At 50.0% G+C, this 24672-nt stretch overlaps 1 protein-coding gene across 1 annotated transcript in view; it reads left to right on the top strand.

The window, feature by feature from the left end:
• NFASC (neurofascin) overlaps positions 1-24409 on the top strand; it is an 86197-nt gene extending 61788 nt beyond the window's left edge. Inside the window, exons 34-39 of the mRNA XM_014955407.1 lie at positions 7055-7306; positions 9530-9646; positions 11536-11691; positions 16628-16759; positions 17851-17920; positions 24045-24409. Of these exons, the coding sequence (XP_014810893.1) occupies positions 7055-7306; positions 9530-9646; positions 11536-11691; positions 16628-16759; positions 17851-17920; positions 24045-24276 (959 nt within the window). The 3' untranslated portion in view covers positions 24277-24409. The remainder of the gene's footprint in view (positions 1-7054; positions 7307-9529; positions 9647-11535; positions 11692-16627; positions 16760-17850; positions 17921-24044) is intronic.
• Positions 24410-24672: the final 263 nt, after the last annotated feature.

Below are 24672 nucleotides of genomic sequence, written 5' to 3'. Positions count from 1 at the left end.
GTTGCCCCGTGTCAACCCTGCAATAGTCCAAAGCATAAGCACAACTTCTGGCTGCCCAAAAGGACCCCCCCCACCTCTTACAAAAGCTGCAGACGTGACTTTTCCCTCCCCACCCCTTTGAGCCCATATTTCAGGAGCGGGGCCAGCCCTGGGACCGAGCTCAGAAGGGGGACAGTGGCAGTGCCAGGGGGGTGCAGCCGGCCAAAACGCACCCCGAATGCTGCAGAAAAGCTTTTTGGTCCGGAGCATCAGCCCTCGTTAGCCCTGCACCCAGGGCTCTGTAAGAGGTCGTGCTTTGCCTTTGCTAGACGTGGCCCCGGGGCTCCCCAGGGAGGAACAGCTTCCCAGGGAAGGCTCTTCCCAAGGGATACAGGGGCAGGACCCGCTCTCTGCACCTGGAGGTTTTGCTTTCCTACCTCACAGATGTTTCTCCTCCTTTCATTTTGTTGCAGTGATGTCTTTCTACCCAATATTATTTTGCCTTTTTTTTTTTTTTTCCCCCTTTCTGAATAGATGGCCGATCTTTTTTTCTTACTTTCTCTCCCTGAAAAAAAGCCAAACCGTGGGGTAACAGATTGGTCTGCGTTGGGTGGTGGGAAACTGAAAACAGACACAACATTTTGGCTTCAAGGAGCTCTGTCCTCCGAGTCTGGGAGGGCTGTTTTGGGGCTATAGCTCGTACTTCAGCCAGGGTTTAGCTTATCCACAAGAAGCTGGATTTTCTTTGTGGATCAGGATCACCTTCCAAAGAGCTTTTCTACTTTCAGTGGATATTGCTGAACTTTGAAAACACAACGTGATCTCTTTATCCTTCCAGCATACTGCTTTAGGTGTAATTTCTTATACCACTGGACACTAGATGAATGCATTGCCAGTGAAAGGATAATTTTACAAGAGCAGAGCCCCCTGGTCCCCCATCCCTCTATTTTCCACCTTCTGCTAGGAGAAATAGTAAAGAGAAAAGATAGACCAGAGCTGAAAGATGCCTTAAGAGTCAGTAAGTGGAGTAGTAGGTCGTTAAGTGCTAACTCAGCCCCATCCACAGCTTCCTCCCCGCGCCAGGCTCCGGCAGGAGACAGCACGGAGATATGAGTCCTAGGAAGATCCAGCAAACATCCTTGTCTTGCTCTTGAGCTGGATGTCATTTCTCGTTAGGACACGGGGCGGGCACGGGAGCCGTTACACAATTCGAGCGGGGTTTGTCCCGAGAGGCTGTTTCTCTTCCTAACAAGTAGGGGGTTCGAGTGAAATACTGTTTGACCTTTCTCGGAAGATTTATCTCCGCTCAGTGACCTAGATTTTGTAGATTTTATGGATTCAGAGTGCAAGTTGTCTTAAATTGCAGTAAAACGTTCTTTGCCATGGGCTGCTGGCACTAAAAAAAAAGGTCTTTTTTTTTTTTCCAGGAGTAACCTTACGTATACAGGGTCGTAGCTGTTTTGTGTGTGCGTGAGAAACGGGACCAGCTTGATGAAATCAAAGTGAAGTGCAGGGACTTTCCCTTAGGAAAGGCTTTACTTTTCCTAAGCCAGACCCAGACAAAAGGAGAGGTGATGTGGGAAAAGAGGGGGCATCAAAAAAGGGCTCTCATTTATGCTATGAATGAGAAGAAAAACCCAAACTGGATCCTATACCACCCATGTGTATGAAAAAACTTCATCAGGGACCATAAAGAGTATTGGTCTTAGACTTTAAGGGAAAAAGCATTGACTTTTCTCCGTTCCTTTCTTGCCTCTCCATAATTATGAATCAGAAGAGAAAGATCCCATTGTTCGTTGTAGAAACGACGGCAGCAGAAACAGAGAGAACTGCTGAGCCCTCTCTTTTGGAGGCTACTCAATTGCTCCTTTCTATTCTTGAATTTCTTACAGCTATATCAGATTTGGAACACTTTATCTTTATGGTAAAGACTTTGCACTTTCCTTCTCTTGCTAAAAACTGGGAGAGGGCGAGAAGGAAAAAAAAAACCAAACCAGCTCTGAAAATGTATTTGGCTAATCATCAAAATTCATGAAAAATTAATCAAATTTCTCCAAGCCTAATTATTTTGTAGACACACCCAAGGGAAAGCTGTTACGACGGCCTAACAACACATTAAAAGCACCTTTAAATAATTAAAGAGCAGTATGGATGTGTATTGTTTCCTGTATTTTGCAAAAAAACCCCACGAAACTACTCCCTGAACTGCGATGCTACTCGAAGCAAGACTTGAGTCCCTCTTTAAATTTCCCCTTTTTGCTTTTACGAGTCTTGATATGATTCTTCCTACCAGTCTGAGCCTCACACAGTTTTTTGGTGAGGTTTGGGCTCTTTTTTTACTGGCCCATTCACAGTCATAGGAGCCAAGGGGCAGCAGAGAGCCCCGCCGTCCTGCTCCAAGCATCAATCTCGTTACTTAGCCTATTAATTGCTCCAGCCAGACCTCTGCATCCCCCGTCCATTACAACAGCCCATCTCCTCCCCACCCTGCCCTCGGTCTCCATTACCTGAAAGGGTAATGCATCTTGCAGATGGAAAAAGCAATCTCAGCCTTGCAACCATGGGGCCTATTAACGAGCTGAACGCTCGTTTAGCTGTTTCCAGGAAGATGCGCCGGGCCACGGCGGGAGCAGGAGAAGGGGAATTGCTGCTGCTGGTTTTTACTCTGGGTTGTGCTGGGTGTACTGGGGCAATTTCAAGCCTGCTGGAAGCACTGGTTTGCTGGGTGCTGCCCTGCCCTGCAATGGGGACGGTGGCAGCCCCTTCTCTGCACCGGCTCCCGCTTTCAGAGGTGGGGGAATTATTTTCCCCATCACACAAATGCCAGATGCTCAGTCCTGTATCTAAGCTTGAGGCAACTGTTGTCAAAGCCCTTGAGTGAACCTCACGTTGGGAACGCAGAAAAAGAAACAGCTACTCTGCAAAGCTCAGAAACCTTATACCCGCTGAATTACTGCAACCGTGGTTTTTTAGAAGTGTGTGATTCCTACATTTTCCAAATGAGCAATTCTGGAAATGCCAGCCTGGCCCTCCATCGTCCCTGTCCCCCCCTTTTGTTGACAGGAGCAGTGATCTGTCCCCTCTTACTTAGCCCCGACGGGGTGGGCAGCGAGGGGGCACCCCAGGTACCCTGTGCAGGCTGCTCCCCCTTTTCTTCGGGGGACACCAGAGCGCTCTGATCTCTGTCAAAGGCTGCCTTTACCTCCCCCCAGCCTGAACCCGCTCTCATTAGGGGATGGATTTCAAAGCCTAGAACATGCCCCTTATCTTCTCTTCCCCCAAATCTCCCAGCTGAGCTTTTCTCCCCCACACTGTTCATATTCAGACACAAATGAGGCTGTAGCTTTGAATCCTGGGGCAGCTTAGGGCTAAATCCCCCCTTCCCACCGCCTGCTCCTGCCCACAGACACTCTCTCCATCCTCCCCTCTCTGAATTACTGCTTTCTGGACCCACCCTATCCCATTTTTCACCTGTTCCTAGTCCTGCCAGGATCATTTTTTATCCCGGGTGTTGACACCCATCCCCTCCTCCATCTCGTGCAGGGACCTGCTCGGGAGCCAACCTGCCTTATCCTGATGCAATGTGATGGCCCTGCTGGCGGGGATCACTTCCAGTAGAGTGCTCTCCATCCTCCCCTCTCTGAATTACTGCTTTCTGGACCCACCCTATCCCATTTTTCACCTGTTCCTAGTCCTGCCAGGATCATTTTTTATCCCGGGTGTTGACACCCATCCCCTCCTCCATCTCATGCAGGGACCTGCTCGGGAGCCAACCTGTCTTATCCTGATGCAATGTGATGGCCCTGCTGGCGGGGATCACTTCCACTAGAGCACGGGGGCAAATCCTGCCTGGCATCAGCATCACCCCCAGCCCAGCAGCACGGCTCAGACTGATGCCCAGCTTCGGCCAGCGTGGCAACCAGGAGGGTCTTTGGCACCCCATCTTCACCTGTGTGCATATCCGCATGTAATACAGGGAGATGATACCCTACACGAGGGATAGTGAGGCTTTGACTCATCCCAGATAATCTCTTCCCATCCAGGATCTAGAGGAGCATTAAAGCTGAATCCCTCCTTCTGCTCGAGGCTTTGTAGCGGCGCGAGGTGATGCAAACAGTCCTCAAAGGCGCTGTGTGGGATGCAGAGATGCATAACAGGGGCTTGTACCTGTTTTCCCAACAGCTCCTGCCTTTCAGCAACTTACTTTGTGCCTTGTTGGGTCCAATTTTTCCTTAGAGGGGAGCCAGGGAGTCACAGGGGAAATGCTGAGACGGCGTTAGCTAATGACGAGTGTCTGCTGTGCTGTCTGAGTGGGAGCACTGCAGACCTATCGAGGAGCTGCAGCTTAATCAGCTTAATGGTGACATTAACCTCATGACACTCATCGCCTAACCTTCCAAAAAAACCCTGCTATGAATCAGCAAAGATGGATGTTAGTACTTCTCAACCCAAGACAGGTTTTGGCAACTTATAGAATCACAGAATTGTCCAGGTCGGAAGGGATCTTGCAGATCATCAAGTCCAACCATCAGCCCAACACTGACAAACCCACCACAAACCCATGTCCCTCAGCACCATGTCTGCCCGGCTTTTAAAACACCTCCAGGGGTGACAATTTTACCACTGCTCTGGGCAGCCTGTTCTGAATTGTCCAGGTCGGAAGGGATCTTGCAGATCATCGAATCCAACCATCAACCCAACACTGACAAAACCCACCACAAACCCATGTCCCTCAGCACCACGTCTGCCCAACTTTTAAATACCTCCAGGGGTGACAATTTCACCACTGCTCTGGGCAGCCTGTTCCAAGGCTTGACAACCCTTTTTCCTAATTTCCATCCTAAATTTTCCCTAATACCCATCCTAAACCTCCCCTGAAGCACAGTCCTCGATCAGTAACCCCTATTGCGGTGGCTGGGTCGAGTCAGAGAGGGCTTTGCTTTGCTTCACCACAGACACCCGAGGACAAAGCCATGCCATTCCCCAGCCAGGCTGGGAACCCTCCCTGTCACCAAACCCTCCCTGCTGCCCCCCAGCCCGGCCGTGGGGCAGCCAGTGGGTCGGCAAGGGAGGGGGGGTGCTTTCTTTTGGGTGGCTGCGCTGCTGCATGGGGCTGGCTGTGATGCTGCCGTGGTGCCACCACCGAGAGGACACGCGGCTCCTCCGGGCACACCTCGGGGTGGGCTGGGGTTTTGGGGATGTGCCGGTAACTGTGGTTTTATTTCAGCCGCGGGTGGGGAGGGAGATGGACTGAGTGACCTACTGCTCTTCTCTGCTTTTGGAGGGCTGAGATTTTAGGGGTTGGTCCTCCTCGGGGATGGACTCGGTGAAGGAGAAAGCCCTGGCTTGGTTTCTGGGACACCTTTTAAAGTACTTTCCTAGAGCTATTCTTGTTTGCGGGTGTTATTTAAAATAGCTGGTTTCATTTGCCTGACAGAGGGATTTGTAATCCCTTCATCTCCAGTAAGAGTAAGTAAATACAATTTAATGCGAGCATCACAGGGTAAATCTCTGCTCATTTACTGCAGGTAGTTTAAGCAGCGTCTCAGCTGCATTTGCTGCTGGCAGGTTTTCAGGCCCAAGCCAACACACTCCCCTTTGGTGGTGTTCAGGACCCCCCCAACCACACGTAAAGTGCACCTTCACCCCTTTGCTCTGGAAACACAGCAGAGGTGAGGTGGGAACGGGGGCTATTTAGAAACCAAATTGCTCAGACTTTTCCCCTGGATGGCTCGGGGGTGTGCCAACCCCTTTGGCGTAATTTAAATGTAAATTGTGAGGGGCAGCCATAGGGAAGAACCATCCATCACTCACTGGATGAGCTAAAATCCACGTTAATGCTAAAGTTGCTCCAGCCCCAGTGCAGCATCAGTACAGGGAAGGACAGAGCTGAGAAGGTGCAGGCTCAAATTGGCAGCTCAGAAATCATAGAATCATAGAATGGTTTGGGTTGGAAGGGACCTCAAAGATCATCGAGTTCCACCCCCCTGCCCTGGGCAGGGACACCTCCCACCAGACCAGGTTGCTCCAAGCCCCATCCAGCCTGGCCTTGACCCCCTCCAGGGATGGGGCAGCCACAACTTCCCTGGGCAACCTGTTCCAGTGTCTCACCACCCTCAGAGTCAAAAATTTCTTCCTGAGATCTAATCTGAATCTTTTTTCTTCCAATTTAAAACCGTCTCCCCTTGTTCAATCATTACACTTCCTGGCAAAGAGTCCCTCCCCAGCTCTTCTATAGGCACCCTTCAGGTATTGAAAGGCCGCTAAATGCTGGAGGTGTAGTCCATGCTGAATTAATGGAACTGTGTCTTGCCCAGCCCACCACAAATGGGATTATTATGTTTTCTTCAGAGATAAAAATCCTGTTCCTTATTTCAGGGAGCCTTGAGTGCTCTCAGCGGGGTTCTGCACAGGGGAGGTGATGAGATGAGGACAGCGTGTCCTCTGCATCCCCCAAAACACCCCTCACTCTCCTCCTTCCATGCCCTCTGGGGTATTTAAGCCCAGGGCGATGGGGGACACCAGTGGCAGAGCAAAGGCAGAGGAGAAGCAGGTCCTTCAGCCCTGGGGAAGGGATCAAACTGTGGGTGTAGGAGCAGTTTGTGGGGGGCAGCCCCCTCTCCTCGCCCCCAGCATCGCTCCCTGTCCCTCGGCCGGGCATGTGGCCCCCCCCACGCATGGATGGGGATGGGGAAAGTGGTTCCGCCTCGTGTTTCCTGCTGTTTCCCGGTGTCTCCCGGTGCCATTTGCTGCCTCCCCCCCCCCAAATCCCCCGCCGTCGTGCCGTGCTGCTCCGCTGCCTCTCGTGTGCCTGCGCCTCCAGCCCTCAGGGATGGTGAGTGGGAACCCCCCCCTCCAGGAGACACCACCGCCTCTAAAAAGCCAGTGTTTCCCTCTCCCAGCTGCAACTGGGCTGCCTCCAACTACAGTGGGTCTAACCAGTACTACAACCTCCCCAACTACCACCACCTGCCTCTCGTGTGCCTGCGCCTCCAGCCCTCAGGGATGGTGAGTGGGAACCCCCCCCTCCAGGAGACACCACCGCCTCTAAAAAGCCAGTGTTTCCCTCTCCCAGCTGCAACTGGGCTGCCTCCAACTACAGTGGGTCTAACCAGTACTACAACCTCCCCAACTACCACCACCGACACCACAACTACCGACACAACTACCACTACTACCACCGACACAACTACCACAACTACCACCGACACAACTACCACAACCACCACCACCACCACAGCTGCCACCACTCTACCTGCCACCACCATCGCAAGTGCTACAGCAGCTACAGAGAGGGCTCCGGCAGCCACCACAAAGCAGGAGTTGGGTACTGAGCTTTCCTTTTCCTCTAACCCCTTTCTAACCCTCCCGGGACCTTCCCTGCATCTCGCTCAGAGCAAAGGGGGCTGATAACGGGCAGAGGCAGAATTTAAGACATCCCACGCTCTGGGAATGGCTTGGGGAGGAGCTGGAGGTGGCACAGGCTCAGGAATCGAGGTGCACAAGTGGCTCCTGGCAATTTGGGGGTCCCCGTGCCACCCTCCTGGTCTCAGTCTCAGGGATAACACAGCCCTCCCCGGGGCGTCGCGATGCTGAATTAGTGTTTGGGAAGGAGATGGAAGAGCCTACAAAAGCTCTCAAAAGTATTATCTTGTATCTCATTGCCATTATAAAAAAGGGGTTCTGTTACTATTATAGAAGATGTCGCTTCCAATTTAGCACATCGGCTGTGAGCTAAGAGACCTGTCAGCATTTGTAGGAGTCTTTTGGTTTATTGCCACTGCTCTTTGCGATGTAACGGAGCCGTAGCCCACAGCAGAGCTGGGGAAGGGTTCGAGTCACAACACGCAGGGGTGGGCCAGGCATTTATCAGGTCAGGATAAACTTCCCGTGCACTCAGCTAGAACGGGGAGGTCAAACTCTGCTTTGGTGGAGGCCTGTTCTCCACTATATGTGTTTTACTGACAGATACACAGAGGTATCTCGCTGAGCCTTGTTTTTAAAAATGCTGCTATACTCATATCTGCAGTTAATAAATAATTATGGATAGTTATATTAAGGTTATTAAAAAATAAATCAGATCAGTAGCAAAAGGGAATACAATCAAAATAATTCAGTTACGCAGCTGGATAGGACACACCCAAAAATACAAGTGCAAAAGATAGAGAAATTCTCGTTAACTCCTTATAAATAGGGAAAGGAGATGATAGCAAAGAATATCCAAGCTGGCACCCAGTTAATTCAAGGAATTTCATTAAAGCAGTTCAGACCCCTTTCTTTATATTCTTGTGTAATATTTTAACCTAGCTCAGGTAGGTTAAAAAACCCCACCACAAAACATGTGCTGGGAGGAGCAGCCTCACCCGACGCTCCGCAGTAAAATAGATTTGCCGATGGGCAGCACCCTTCCTGCTCTGTACTAATTCGCTTTCTAAAGACACAGAACTGAACTGAGAAATGGGAATTTGGGTTCCAGCTGGTGGCTGGAACCACACACCACCAGCCCCCCCAGCCAGAGGAGCCTTACGCCGGGCAGGGAAAGGGGATGCTGTTAAGTCACTATTATGTGACTGTGTGGGAAAACATTTCTAATTGAAAATAGGTGATCAAGTGGTGAGGCACGGAGCAGGGAGAGGAGACGGGAGGAAAAAAGGAGCTGGAAGAGGAACGGCGCGTGTCCCCAACCACCCTGGGGACAGGAGGGAAGAGGCTGAGCTGTAATGCAGGCAGACAGGGCAGCACAGGTTGTACTTGTGCCAGGGATTCTAGGTCACATCCCCGACCCCACAGCGTCGGGTCTTTGCAGTTTCCTACGAGTTCACAGAGCTGGCCCCATCCCAGGAACCATCATTAAGCCATATTTTGTCAACTGCAGTTTCCTACGAGTTCACAGAGCTGGCCTCATCCCAGGAACCATCATTAATCCGTATTTTGTCAACCCAAAAGCTGAGTTACACCCCGAAGTAAATAGCACTAATACTAAAACCCAGGTGTAGTTTATCTGACGTCACTTACAGGGGATTAGCTCTACTTCAGTAGAAATGAGGTTCATCCACTCTCCAAAGCAACGTCGACAATCCTTAACTTCAAAATCAGAAACGAGTGACTTCATTGCCCCACTGGCTGTCTCTAGACCCAGTAACGTGACAATATTCTCTCCCAGTCCTTCCATCTCAGCTGTGGCAGTGAGTCCCCGTGCACTCACGCAGGCAGCTCCCGCGTCCGTTTGGGCAGGAGTTTAGCCAAGAGATGTCCCCGCTGACCAAAATCCTCAGGGATGTGCCACAGAAGTCTTCAGACTCCAAAGATAAGCTGAGTGCAGTTGGACTTAAGCATTGATATGCAATGAGCTTCTGCTACCAAATTTCCCCCAAAAGTTAAGTTAAGGATCTTGAAAGGAAAAAATACATCCTTAGCCACGCTCGTAGGTTAAGATCAAAGAATTAACTCCAGGAATGATTTTGTAAGGTTTTCCCAACACCAGGTGCTAGATGGGGTCTCATTCGTGTATAATCTAAAATACTAACTCCTCTTCTAACCTGTCCACCAGCCACCAATGGATCCTTCATATGGGACATAAGAGCTATGGCTAATAGTAACTGGGCAAACATCACCTGGAGCCACAATTACTCTGCAGGAACTGACTTTGTGGTTAAGTATATCACCAGTAAGCATCAGATCGCGTGGGGACTCTATAGGGTGGTGATGCCATCAGAGATCCTGCCAGCTCCCATGGTTGCAGCCTATCGCTCGCTTTTAATTACCACGTGTGGAATGATGCTCTGTGGGCACGTGGAGGATGGGAGAGGAACAGGCAGGTCGTGGCCGTGGCTGTTGAGAGCTCACCAGAGCTAATCCTGGTGATCCAAAGTGATCCCCTCTCCTCGCACCGACTGTCACAAGACATTCATGAAACACAGATGAGAAAGGCTGGTCATTTGTGAACTGGTTATTGAGCTGTATGTGGTCACAACATAAAGAGCCTTTTTATACATATATATATGAAAGGGGACAAATTTTTAAAGGGAAAACGAATGAAATTCTCTAAATTGGAGAGCAATTTTAAATGCCTTTGAAGACGGGCTTTTTGAACCTGGAGTTGGCAGAATCATCTATGATCCCAAACCTCCTGTCGTATCGGATATCATTGTCTCTTAAAATTTTAAGGCTAAGTACTTAGTCTGGAAACTCAATGCCAGTAGCTCTGGGTTTAGTTCTTGTTTAGAAAAGATGTTTACATGTTGTTGGTTGTTTTTTTGTTATTATTTTTATAGATAGGCAGTGGTGACTACTGCTTATCTCTGACTTTATTTCCCAGCCATTCCAGCCCCCACATCATCTGGTATGCCACTCTTAAATCAGCAGTTAAAACAAACCAACTAGGCAGCAAACCGCTTTGTCATTTACAACATTGCTTAAGAGATGACCTTGATTTCTCCTTGAAACAATTTCTAACACACAACCAGTGCCTGGTCTCGCTCCGCAGCCTGCAGGGCTCTGGTGGGCAGTGCCGGCTGGGCTCGGCTCAGCCTTCCCATTTTTAACTGGTTTCCATAGTTCAGGATATGCATCAACTTTCCAAGCCCTAACTGCTGAATATCCCAGCTCCCAAACCACCCGCTGCCAGCCCTGGTTTTTTTCCTAGCACCAGGAATCACAAAATGCAGGTGATGCCCTTTCAGAGCCCTCTGAGTCGATCTGGCCAAGAGGGAAGGAATCTCATCCCTTCCCAAATAGCCATGGCTCTCCTCCTTTTCTGGTGGCTTTTGGAGCAAGTGGCATGATTTTGGCCTCAAAACCACATTTCTCCTTCCCCGTAGCACTGCTGAACCGGGAGGAGCACACCTCCAGAGCCACAAACCAAAGCCTCACTCTCGGCTTTCTTAGAACTCAATGGTTTAATGCTCAGCATTAAAGCTCATCAGCAAACGATTCCCATCTCAGTGCAAAGAACAGGTCATCCTTGGATAGAGCCTGGGACCTCCAGGAGCATCCCACCTGGAGCTGGAGGGCTAGATAGACCCCTCTCACCCCCAAAAGCAGCAATCTGCCAGCTGGGGCGAGGGGTCTCGCGACACATTTAATGCAACATCCAGCTCCTTCAAAGCCTCCTTAACCAACTGGTGCATGGCTACCACTCCCAAAGCAAAAAAACTGGCTCCTTTACTGACTCCTGCAGCCCCTTCCCCCAGCTGAGCGGGACCAGGCAAATTCCAGACCGTTTGCAGCAAATATCCAAACCTCCAGACCCGAGGCTGGGCAGATAAAGGACTCATCGGGTCTTGAAAGTAGGGAGAGATGTGAATAGCCACCAGTATTTTTTTCCAGTACGGCAAGCAGGGATGCAGCAAAACCCACACCATATTCCTGCATCGCTGATTTTCTTCTATTCTCAGTGAGTAATAACCACGGAGCCCGTTAATAGCTCCTTGACCATCACGCTGTATTATTTCTGCTCGGCGGTCAGGGGTAGAGAATGCGTTGCCTGCAGAGTCAACACGGTAATCTCTCCGAGCCTCCCGCGGCTGGGTTTGATGTGCGGTTTCTGTTTCTCAGGTAACAAGACAGAGAAATCTATCCCTGTTAAAGCTCAGACCCCTTCCTCTGTGCAGCTGGCGGATCTGACGCCGGGGATGATGTACAAGCTGTGGGTGTTCCCCATATGGTCTAGCCCCAGCGAACACTCGTACATAACCTTTACCACCAGCTCAGGTGAGAGGGGCTTCAGCCCCGCCGCGGGGTGCGTTTCCGAGGCATGGCACATCCATCACCGCCATTCGCGTGGTGCCGGGAGGTGGTTTCACCACCACTGACTGCATGGAACAACCCGCATCCACTCCCCTCCCTGGGAGCCCCCCAACCCATCTTCCCCCTTCTCGGGCATGGAACAACCCGCATCCACTCCCCTCCCCGGGAGCCCCCCAACCCATCTTTGCCCTTCTCGGAGCCCCCTCCAGCATCACCAGGAGGTCCCATGGAGGAGGAGAGCCCCAGGAGGGGATGGGGATCCCTTTGAAAGAAAGGGTGTTCAGTGAGGGTGGAGGACACGCTCGTGTCATCGTGCTTGAAGCCCCGCCACTGTGTGTTTGCACTTCCACACGCGCGTTGCTACTTGTGATGATGGTTGCTTTGGCCCCGGAGAGCACGGACACGTCTGGTCCCAGGTTGTGGATGATGGTGATGGGATGCAGGCGATGGGATGCAAGTGAGGGGCAGGACCAGGACAGGGAATGTGGTGTTTGCAAAAGACCTGGGTCAGAGTCACACGTAGCTTATGCCTAGAGCTTTCCATCCTCCAGGTATGCTTCCTCTGGCAACTTTGCATTTAATTGCACAAGCTATTTTCCAGGCTTAGCACCTGAGTGATTTTTACAGCTTTCTAATTATTGGCTTCCTACACTGCCAGAGAAATACACTTATTGACTTCCACAGGCACTGAACTGGGTTTTATGCATTTATAAAACTTCACTGTTTGCGCTCAACGAGCTTCAGTAAATCAAAACAGCCGTAACTTCCTTTGTATTCACCTGGGGGTTTTGCCGTAGGAATCTGTGCACAAACGCCTGTCAGAGCGCGGGTCCAAACACTTGGGCTGAAAAACCAAGGAGCAAGCAACACCCGAGCAGCCCACGTTGACAGATGTAGTAGGCAGAGGCTGTGATTTTCAAAGAACTACAATTATTTCGCTCAGATCCAGCCACGTAATCGAAAGCTCAAGCGCTTCCCAGGCTCTTGGCTGAGAAATGCAAAAGGAAAATGTAATGCACAGCAAGGGAAGAGCTCCAGGGGGAGGTGGGGGGCACCAGCTCTCCCCACACCCCCCAGCCCAGCGCACATCTTATTTGGTGTCTAAAAATTTGGCGAGCCATAAAGCCGCCAAATAATTCTCTTGACGTGCTACGATGACACAGGGACAGATGGCAACTGCTGGTATTTCTGCACGTCTGACGCTGAGAAATACCCAGCCAGTGCTGACCTTGGCTCTGTCCTGCCTCTGCCCCACGCTGAGGGCTGATGTGCCTCCTCAAACCCCTCCATCACCCCACGATGTGCTCGAACCCACGGCACGGCAGCCCCTGGAACGTGCTCGGCTTTGCAGAGCGCCGCGTTTTCAAAAAGGATTTATTTTCACCGGGTTTTTCCCCCCCGTGGCTCCACCTCTGTACGTGCCATCCAGCGCGGCTGCCTGGCCCCGGGAGTTTTCACTCCTGCTCGGGCAGGACTCGGCTCCCAGACACGCAAAGTGTCTCTGCAGGTTTCAAATCCCCAGGCTCCCAGCCTGTTCCTGCACTGCAGAGGCTGCTTCTGCCCCTAGACAATAAACGAGCTGATTTTTCCAACTCAGACCCTCTCCAGAACAGCTCCGCTGCAATGTTCCACCCCCAATTTCTGCTTCTGGACCCCCTTCTCCTCCCCCAACTCAGAAATCACCCGACAGCCCCCAACCATACCATGCACCGTGCCTTTTTGAGTAACTATTTCCCAATTCGGACCCGTCTCTTCTCTTTTCTCACCTGCTTTTCACTCAGTTTGGGGTCTAGGGATAGGGAAAGGGGCAGCCCCCTCCACAACGGACACCAAGGGGCAGGGAATCATTAGAAATAGAGGGAAAAAAGCACAATTTCCTTGGCTGATTGATGCTGGCAGTCTCGGCATATCTATTTTCTGTAACTGAGGGGTTCCTACTGATATTATCACTGAGACCAAAGGATGGGGCCACCTTCAGTGGTGCCCGTGATGGAGGCAGATGGGTGACCTGAGCCCCATCACCGCGGGACGTGCAGAGCTCTCTCTGTCCCTGCGTGTGTAAATGCTGCAGCTCCATTTCCTCCCTGGCTGGATACTGCTGACACAAACACTCAGCCCCCACAGACAGTCATATGCCATCAGGAATGCTTTTGACAAAAAAAAAAAAAGCACTGTTGGGTTCTTTTTGTTTTGTTTTGTTTTGCGTGTTTTGCTTTTTAATGTTTTGCAAATAGCTATTCTAAAAGTTTCTTGAGTTTGAGCATAGATAAATATAGAGAAATAAATAAGCAGCAGCCCCCCTGCCCTCCGACTTCACTTCTGATGAACTGACACCTCGATAACTCAACAGAGCACCTTCCAGTAGCAAAGGACACTTTGAAACTACAGACATAGCTTAATACAGAGAGGCCTTCTAAATTATTATTTTTTTAAAAAATAAATCCCCAACCTACACAAACACCAGGAAGAAGATCACGCAAAGCTGGAGTTGGTGAGACTTCACATACCCAACCCTTCTGCTTTACCAAGACAGACAAAAACTTTGCTGATCTTCTCTGGGTGAAACACAGTCAGCTTTGCTTCTGGCATATAAACTATGTCTGTTAGGTAACATGTTTTCTGCCACAAAATTGTCATTATTTTTTAAAAAACAAAACAAAACAAAACCAGTTTTTTTGAAATGCAGTCGCATTTCAAATCAATACCTGTTCGATTACACAGCTGCTTCCCGCTATTTCCCCTTGACATTGGCCTTGCATTAAAGCAAATCAAAACATCCTCTCTGACAGCCATGTACTTAATCTCCTCCTCCTGAACGCTGCAATGACAGTCACTCGTTTACTCTAAATACAAGATTGCTGTGACTATAATTTTGTCGTCATGTGTTGCTTTTTTGGGAAGGATGGCAATTATACCTCCACCTTGGCGACAGGCAGTGCCACGATCCTACTGCAAGATCCCCTGGTGACTTGGGACAAAACCCTCCCTCCCCGAAAAACTCAGCCCAAACCCACCTCTTGGGCTGCTTTGGCATTTTGTACTTTGAAGACCCCCTCCTTATTCCTCCCTTAGTGTTGGTTTCAGTACAAACCCCATCCCGTCAGGACTGCTAATACAATCTTTTTTCCATTTCAAAGCTCTCCAGTGAAGCTTTCTTCCCCTTTCCTCCCCGAGCACTCAGCTAATTGAATCCAATTCTCAGCTCCGCTCCGTTATAATCTCATTCTCTCCATTATAAAAAGTGCATCTTCAAGGACTCCACAGCTCAGGTTATACTAAAGGTAAATATTAGATGGGGCAGCATTAAAGGGAAAAGCAGCAAAAGGGAGCCAAGGCCCCATTAGGCAGCTGCTTCCACCCCGGCTTCCCCAGGAGCTCAGTGATGCTCAAAAAAACACAGGGCGTTCAGGGTCCAGCATCATTTCTTTAGGAAATGGTGCTCTTTCTGGTCGTTCTCCTCTTTTATCTGAATTTCCTTGTCAAGGCTTTGGCTGCAATTACCTATTGACAACGTGGCTTAGATTTCATCCTAAGGAAAGCACCTCTTCTCTAGGGTTCAATTCTGATGGAATAAGTGTGTGCTCACAGTCCTAGAACGGCGTGGGTTAGGCAAGTTTGCCAAATTCAACCCATTTTTAAAGTCGTTGTCTCTTACAAGAGACTTTCGTTCAGAACACACTAAGGGAGGGCTACCTTTTATGCTTTCTCTGTAAGCACCATCTTGGGTTTTGTCACACGGGCACCACAGAAGGATGCTCTCACCGTGCTGTCCTGCCCGTTTCAGGCAAAACCCAGCTAAATCCCAATTCAATCCCATTCTGCTCAGACCTCCCGTGCTCCTGCCAGGAATACCTCTCTCTGTTTGCACTGCAGTCTGGTTAAATTTAGTCCCCCCTGCTGCGCTGAAGGTTATTTTCTCCTCTGCTCTGTCTTGCTGAATACGAAGCGCATGTCAATGAGAGCCAGAAAATGGCATCTTGTTGCTATTTTTAGGACACAGATTTGTCTGTCTGACCGTGTACGGGAGCTGCAAACAAGAAGTCAGAGTACATGAGGGAGGACACGGCAGTTATGAGCCGGAGTGTTGTTTGGGGAAAAAAAAAGACACCTCCTTGCTTGATATTAATTTCTAAATATTCAATAGCAGAGCTTGCCCCGGCAGAAAAGACTTTCCATCACTATCAGATCACCTCTCGACTACCTGGGACCCTGCTGTTGTTCCTCAAAGAGCTCTTCCCACCACTGCATCCCCTCTCCCGCATTGGCCAAGTCTTGGTGGGCTTCCACAAGCCCCCTCTCAGCCCTGCAGCCCCCCCCTGGCTACCCAAAGGCTACCCTACTACCTCTGTGGCTCGGACAGGCCTGTCCCATGCAATTTAGGTTTCTCCCAGCTTGAAGCTGCTAAAGAGCTCTTCAGGGCTCCACAACCCTCTGGATCCAGTGGTGCTGCTCAGCCTCACTGGACACTGGGGACAGGATCCACTTGGGCACGTTTCTTTCAGACCTTCTGGCTTCCAGGGTGGTTTTCAGGCACAGTAAATGAAAGATCAAATCTGTTACCCAGCTTCTTTTTGCCATTATTTGCAACACGCCTTTCTCACCGGTCTGTGCTAGGTTTTACTTTATGTTGTGACCCTTCGCTGTTCGTAGCTCCTGCTAAAACGTTGAGTTGACCAACCACCACAAAAGAAAAGAGGAAAAAAACCAAAAAGAAGCCACAGATGCCTGTGCTACAGCCTCAGATAATCTGCTCAATACACACAGAGACACACAAATGCCGCGCTAAAGATAATTTCTAAACCTGTGGACTGTGTCTTTCTACTCATCTTTTCCCCTCTCAGTGGTGTTGGTCTAGTCCCTTATAGATTATTTTTTTTTTTCCTTCCCATTTTCCTCCCAGCTTATACCAAGAACCACGTGGACATCGCGACGCAGGGCTGGTTCATCGGGCTGATGTGTGCCATAGCTCTCCTGGTCCTCATCCTGCTGATAGTCTGCTTCATTAAGAGGAGCAGAGGCGGGAAATATCCAGGTAGGAGCGTTGCTCGGGAATCGTTTGCGCTCATGGTTTAAACATCTCCAGCCTTCCGGGGGCTAATCAAATTGTATTGCTCTCGGAGAGATGCTTGTGATTACAAGGGCTTTTCTTTCTCTGTAGTGGGAACGCTATTATTAGTGGGAAGCATTTCAGTTAATTAAAGGTCAGGCGAGGGCTCTGTGCTGAGCAGGCTTTAGGCTGAGGAGCTGGATGCTCCTGTGGTGCATGACCCAACCTCTACTCTGCAAATTTCCTCGTCCTCATCTAGAAAGATATCTTTTCAGGCAAAAAAAAAACCCCAAAACAACCTCATTAAAAGTTTTGCAAGGCAAATATAAGGCTTCAGAAAAGATACCAATTAATACATCCTCTCCCCTTGTCTGGGGCACCCGTGCCCTGGTGCCCCCTCAGCAGCACCTCTGCAAACCCTCCCCAGTGAGGGTTTTTTACCAAATCCATGAAACGCTGTCCTTCACCCTGCGGGGATCTCACAGAATCACAGAATCTTCTAGGTTGGAAGGGACCTTAAAGATCATCTTGTCCAACCGTCAACCTAACTGACAAAAATAGACACCCACACAACAAACAAGGAGCATCATCACTAAACCAGACCTCCCAGCACTACATCAACCCGTCTTTTGAACACCTCCAGGGATGGTGCCTCAACCACCTCCCTGGGCAGCCCATTCCAATGGCTGAGAACCCTTTCAGTGAAAAAATTTTTCCTAATATCCAGCCTGAACCTCCCCTGGCGCAACTTGAGGCCATTTCCTCTCGTCCTGTCGCCTGTGACTTGAGAAAAGAGACCGACCCCCATCTCTCTACACCCTCCTTTCAGGGAGTTGGAGAGAGCAAGAAGGTCTCCCCTCAGCCTCCTCTTCTCCAGGCTGAACACCCCCAGCTCCCTCAGCCTCTCCTCATAAGACTTATTCTCCAGACCCCTCACCAGCTTTGTCGCCCTTCTCTGGCCACACTCCAGCACCTCACCAAGGCAGCCACGCCGCCGGTTGCTGTTACTGCCTCATAAAGCTTTTATCTTCTCTACTGCTTTTTAATGCCAGTCTTGGGGCTGTGCTTCCTTACAGTGCGAGACAATAAAGACGAGCACCTCAATCCTGAAGACAAGAACGTAGAAGATGGCTCGTTCGACTACAGGTACGCTCCCATCGGCATGTGTACCCACACCCCCCATCCGCCCCTGCTCCCAGCCATCACAGACCCCACCACGCTCCCCCTCCACGTAACCACGGGGCCACACAGCCTCCCCAGTTATTCTTCCCACCTTCCTCCTCCTGCCTCCTTCCCTCTGCAAGTCCTCTACCCAAAGGAAACGTTCCCTGGGAGAGTCACCAGGCGGCGAGGATGCTGCCAAGGTCTCCTCCTTTCCCCGTCTCAGCCTGGAAGGATGGGTCCAGGCGGAGAGCTGGAATTCTGGCATCAGCTACCCCTGACACAGCTCTCACCGGGTGTGGAACAACCTCAATGACACCCCTAAAACATATGAAAAACCACACAAAAACATCCCCCAAACCCCCAAAACCCTCCAAAGCAGACCGGCGATATTTGAGGTCAGCCTTTCTCCTACCCATAAAAGTATCCAGGGGAGAAATGCCCAAAGTTCTGTTTGGATCAGCCCTGAAAGTGTGCAAGGATACTGATTTGGGGGTCTGCCTGCGCCCCACTCAAGGCTTTTCTGTAAGGTCCCCAAGCAAACCCTACAGAAATGCCTTAAAGGCTAAAACCACCCCAATTTTCCCCCCATCTCTGCTCAGCTGCTCTCACCCTCAGGTGTGGAACAACCTCAATGACACCCCTAAAACATATGAAAAACCACACAAAAACATCCCCCAAACCCCCAAAACCCTCCAAAGCAGACCGGCGATATTTGAGGTCAGCCTTTCTCCTACCCATAAAAGTATCCAGGGGAGAAATGCCCAAAGTTCTGTTTGGATCAGCCCTGAAAGTGTGCAAGGATACTGATTTGGGGGTCTGCCTGCGCCCCACTCAAGGCTTTTCTGTAAGGTCCCCAAGCAAACCCTACAGAAATGCCTTAAGGGCTAAAACCACCCCAGTTTTCCCCCCATCTCCGCTCAGCTGCTTTCACCCAAAGGGGCATCCTTGGAGGAGCAGCAGCACCCGTTTTCACTCCAGGAAACCTCCCAGGATATTTCAGAGAGGGGCAGGGGCTCTGCCGAGCCTGCTCTCCTGCAGCACAGCACCCACAGCTCTGCTGCTGTTCCTGGTTGCCCCCAAGGAGCAGGAGCAGGTAAGGATGTCAGGTCTCATCACATTCCCACACCTGACAGATGACAGGGATGTATTAACAGCACCTACAGCAGGCTTTGCTTTTCTTTAAAGCATTAAAATGCACCTTTCCATCTGAGCTGGATCCAAAGCCCAATTAGGCCAGCAGGAATTCTTCTCCTGACTTCAAAAGAGGGGTTAATTAAGCCCCATGTCATTACCGATACTCCTAGCATCGCAAATTGAGGTAGCAAAGATAGAAAGAATTTACTTACAATTCAGTAGGGGATGTAACAAGACACACGTGTTCCACCAAAGACTTTAGAGGAAGCAAAATGAATATATCTCCCTGCACGCAACACGTAAATGGAAGCAGAACAACTGCAGCCCTCAATACGACCACATTTATATTGTTAGTAGCTCCGTAACTCTATTTCAGTAGCGAGTCTTTCTCCAAAGGATGTCGTAAGCCCAAAGCTCCCCAGTCTTCCCGTAGCACGACACAGAACACAAGTACACCCCAGCAGGAACCAGAATAAATGGCATGTTGTAGGAAGAGGTCACCATGACACCCAAACCTGCGAGGTTTGGGTGTCACTTCCAGCAGTGGCAAGGCACCCCAAGGCGATTATATTAAATCCACACACAGTAGGAAGAGGTCACCATGACACCCAAACCAGCCCCCCAAAAAGCCCCTGTGAGGTTTGGGTCTCACTTCCAGCAGTGGCAAGCCACCCCAGGGCAATTATATTAAATCCACATAAAACCACAGTCTGGGGGTGATGTTCCCTTCAGATTCCTGGCCAGGACAGGGAGAGCAGCAGAGGAGAAATTAGCTCAGCCTGGTCCTGTTGCAGGCTTTGCCCTGGATCACACACATCTCTTCCCAGGTGTGATTCCACGAGTGCAGGCAGTGTTCCCTGTACAGATACGAGCCATAACCACACGGTACACAGCTAGTGTCCAAACTATGACCAAAACAAGTACCCTTAATGCTCTGAGTCACAACAGGGATCCTTGTGGTTCCCAAATTTGTGGGATGGTTTAAATAACATGTGGCAAGCCTGAAACATCTCATCACCTACCCACACACAACCCCCCCGGGGTTAGCTCCATCACCTGGATCTCAGACAAGGTCTCCACGGCCGAGCTTCTGGCAGTACGCACTGATTTCAGAGACCTGCTTTTCATGAGTCTGTCGAGGTGGTTGCAAGTCAAGACCTCCTCACCCCCATCGCTCCTAAAGCCATCCCATTGCCAGGGACCACTTGCCTTGCAGAGAAGGAAGACCAAACCCTTGGCATGGCTGGTGGCATGCTGCAGTTACTGCCCCAGTGCCATCCAAGGGGCATTGCCTTCCAGAGAATGGGAAGGAATGGGGTAAATCCTTCATCCTACGACACAGAGGCTTCTGCTTAGCTGAAGCTCAAACTTTTATCGACAGCTCCAGTCCCAAAAGTTTGGAAGCTAAAGGCAGAGCTCAGTAGAAGCGCAACTACCACACTCCAAGATGCTCCCACATTTTCAGTCACACTCCCATGGGAAAAACACCCAATCAAATAAGAACAACAAAAAAAAAACCCAACAACCCCTAAACTTTGCCCCCTCAGGGCAAAGGAACAACAGGTTTCCTGGGAGAAGTAATAGGAGGCTTCCCTCAAGGAGGCAGAAAGGAAGGTGAACCTGAAGGATTGATATGAAATGCTGTTGGCTGATTAAGATTCAAAATGATTGCGATGTTGGGCTCAAGGAGGGTAGCAATTAGTATTTCAAGCAAGGACAAGAATTGAGCTGACGGGAGTTCTTCATTGGTTTCCCTCCCCACCTCCACATAGCATGTCTGATATGCTCTCATCATATCTCACGTCCTTAATGCCCCGTGCATGCAACTTTCAAATCTCTGCAGCCTATAATTAAGAGATACTGTCACATCTTTCTGTTCCACTAACAGAATAATGGTTTTCCTGAGCAGAGGCTAAGCTGAGAAGCTTATTTTCCAAGCAGGAGACCATTATCCTTGGACAATGTTCTGTGCCAGTGACTGTGCCTCATTATACCAAATGTTTAAGCTGCACGTGGGGGAGCCGGTTGGAAACCCTGGCCGCTGGGAAGGGAAGGTTGACTGGTTTTAGCTTCTGGGCTCCAGTTCAGACTCAGTGGCACAGGTTACACACTGCAGGCAGGGCCAGCTTGCCCCGCATGGACCATCTCAGCAGACACCCCACCAGGATGACACAGAACCATCTTCTGAGGCCAGCGAGGGGAGGAGAGCCCTGGCAAAGCAGCCTGGGGAGGTGTAGCCTTGTCTGTAGATAACACGATTTCTGGTGCATGACTATCATGGAAACCCAGCAGAAACCCCTTCACTTGGCCCTCGTCCTGCTGCATGTCCATCCCCAGCAGTGACCCCTGCTCCCTACAGCCACTTGCCAACGGGCTTCAGCCACGAGCCCTTTTTTGAGCAGCCCCATGGCAAAGAGCTTCCCACCCGCGCCATCCCCTCCTGCATTTGCTTCCTCGGGGAAGCCAATGAGGCTCATCCAGCTCCCAGCAATTACGCTGGCTCCATTTGGTATAACGAGGCAATTAGCTCCATGAGGAATGCAGACGGTTCTTTTTGGTTTTGAGCACTGCCCCTGTAAATGCAGACCTCATCATACCTCTCTCTGATCAGGCTCTTTCTGCTTCTCTCTGTTTTATTCCCATTCTTTCTTCTCCTTTTCACCTGGTCTATCCACATGGACCATGAAGGTCTCTTGAAAGGTAGGACCACGTGCTGCCAGAAGTCCGGCACATTTAGCTTTTTTTTTTTATTTTCCTTCCTTTTAGCTATTTATTTCTTTATAGCTGAAACTCCCCCCCCCTCTCCCTATTCCCCGTGTACCTGCCTCCACCTAACACATTAAACAACATCCCTCTAACTCCTGCTGGCACTGGGGGTACCCCCACGTCCAGCCAGTTGCACCTTGCTTGGAAATGCCCCATGGGCTGGGAGCACCCCCGAGAGCCAGCCAGCCCCCCAAAAAGCCCCACGCTCCAGCAGCTGAGCCCTCCTGGTGCAGCGGGACCTGCTGAGCTCCCCATGGCTTGGCCAAGGGTTGGACCTGGGAATGATGCCCTCGGTGCCCAACCCAGGGGATGGTGGCAAGGGACCAGGAGATAAAAAAAACCAACTGCTAATTCCTAAACAATCTACCCACTCTCAGTCCTGAAAATCCTCCCCCCTCTTCTCAATGATTTATGCAACTCAGGACGACGTTTCCCAAATGGTTTTCATCTGGGTGCTCTGGTTCTCTAATGCACACATCAGCAAACCCCACAGAAATCCATTTTAACAGGGTTATAGTGCATCAAGGCCCTGATGAATATCTGCTTCGTCCTCCTAATGCACTAACAGGATAAATAGTACCAGAGAGAGGTAAAACCAGGGGGCAGGTCCGGGAAACGCATTGGCGGGGAGTTTGGTGCTGCAAACCCCCCCATTAGGGAAAATCTGGCTTTAACTGAACTCCAAACCGTGGGAGAGGATATTGCAAAGAAAGGGATCTGAGTTTTGCCACTCTCTACTTGGCATTTACTGGGCTTTCTAACTGGCAGTCCTGCTTGCAGACTGAATTCTCTTCCCCCTCCCCCCCCCCCCAAGAACGAAGCCGCTTTCAAAGCTAACAAGTTGGTTTTTATTGTGATGCCAAGTTAACACAAGGCCTCAAATATTGGTTTTGTATTATTGCTTAATTCACAAAGCGTTGATACAAGGAAATATCTTATAAAGCCGCGTGTTGTGCTGTGGGATACCAAATTCCTCCCCCGCTGCCGAGAGCTGATGCCATTAATTCACTGGCACGAGGGAGAGTTAATGCCTCCCCCAGCCAAAGAGCATTTTTGCTCCCTGGCCCAAGCAAAGTGCTTCTCGTGCCTTCACGGGAGGCAAACACCTGAGTGTGGGCACCAACGATCAAGGGCCGCAATCAAAGCCCAGCACTTTTACCAATTTTAAGAAAAATAAAAGAGCAGAGTGAGCCTGAGGAGTCCTGAGCTAAAACAACAATAAAAAGAGAGGAATGGAGGTTGAAGGAAAAAAAAAAACGCTTAAGGTACCCGTGTGATATCTTTAGGAATATTATACAATGTGCATGCTGGACATAAGATCAAACATGAACTAAGGACTAGTCAATATGAAAATTAATTTTTCTGTATAGTGAGCCACTCGTCCTCCACACAATGTTATCTGTATTTATGAGATACCAGCCCTTGCCCTCCAGAGAGAAAACAGCTTTTCCCTGTTTTTTTTTTTTTTTTTGTTAAAAGGTTTTCTTTAAGGGGTTGGGTTTTTTTTTTCCTGTGGGTCAGACTATTTATTTTTCAGTGACCTGGCTTAATCTTTCTAGTGAAAGAGAGCAAAGGATAAAGAATTGAGCAAACAAGCTTAGATGCTCCGAAATAAGCTTGGAAAGGTAAATTCCCATGAGTTTTGGAAGCTGCACAGAACTTGGCATCCTCTACATGCCCCCTTCGCAGTGCTTTGAGTGCGCTCCCCGTTGCATGTAGCTCTCTAAACAACCAGCCTGGTTTTGCAAGGAAATCTGGAAACAAACCTCAGGTTACACCAAGGTTGGCTAAAACCCTAAGAGAAAGAAAGAATATAAGCAATGACAAGGAAAGGATATTTATAACATACATCCAGTTGGACAGATCTAAGCATCCTATGTCATATAGGTTTGAAAAAAAAAAAACCAAACAGATATAAGGCTTTCTAAAAAGAAAAAAGTATGAAGGTTGGGCTTGCAGAAATACCAACCACAGCCCCCATTGCTGGGGCAGCTGTGGGTCTCCTACAAGGAGGTTTTCTCCCCACCTTCACCTACGTGCCCAGATGCACCACAACTTGCTGCCTGGAGCCAGAGCACCCCCGATTTGTGGTCTCTGGTCAGTATATTTGCAGACTGGATTTATTTTTGAATATCCAGACCTTGGGGGAAGGTTGTAAGCCCCGTTTCTCAACCCTTACTGTGTCTGTCTGTCTTCTGCCACCCAGCGATGAAGACAACAAACCCCTGCCCAACAGCCAGACCTCCTTGGACGGCACGATAAAGCAGCAGGAGAGCGACGACAGCTTGGTGGACTATGGAGAGGGGGGAGAAGGGCAGTTTAACGAGGACGGCTCCTTTATCGGCCAGTACACGGTGAAGAAGGACAAAGAGGAGACCGAAGGCAACGAGAGCTCGGAAGCCACCTCCCCAGTCAATGCTATCTACTCCCTGGCATAGCAAGATGCCCTGGAACCACCAACGGCCCGAGGGGTTTGTAGTGGATGGGGGTTAGACAACAGCCGCCGCCGCCACTACCTCCAACAGGAACATGTGAATGAAACCAACCAACGGTGACAAAAACAAAAAATAATAATATAGAAAAAAGAAAAAAAAAAAAAAGAGTAAAAAAAAAAATTATCCAAGCAAACAGGCAGACCAGACCAGGTGGCTGCCGATGCCATCTTATCCTTAGCAAACGGCAAGGACTCCCGGGGCGCGATGGGTTGTAGCTGTAGCTGAACTCTGGGCTGAGCCGGAGGAGGAGCGGGATGCTCGAGCTGCACCCCAGCTTCGGGGCTGGCCCCGGCGCCCAGAGCCAGCCCGGTGGGGGCCACCCCCGGCCCCCCCCAAGGC

This window comes from Calidris pugnax, unplaced genomic scaffold, assembly GCF_001431845.1.
Source record: "Calidris pugnax isolate Ruff unplaced genomic scaffold, ASM143184v1 scaffold215, whole genome shotgun sequence".
In the NCBI taxonomy this organism is placed as follows: domain Eukaryota; kingdom Metazoa; phylum Chordata; class Aves; order Charadriiformes; family Scolopacidae; genus Calidris; species Calidris pugnax.
This window is presented reverse-complemented; position numbering and strand designations above follow the sequence as displayed.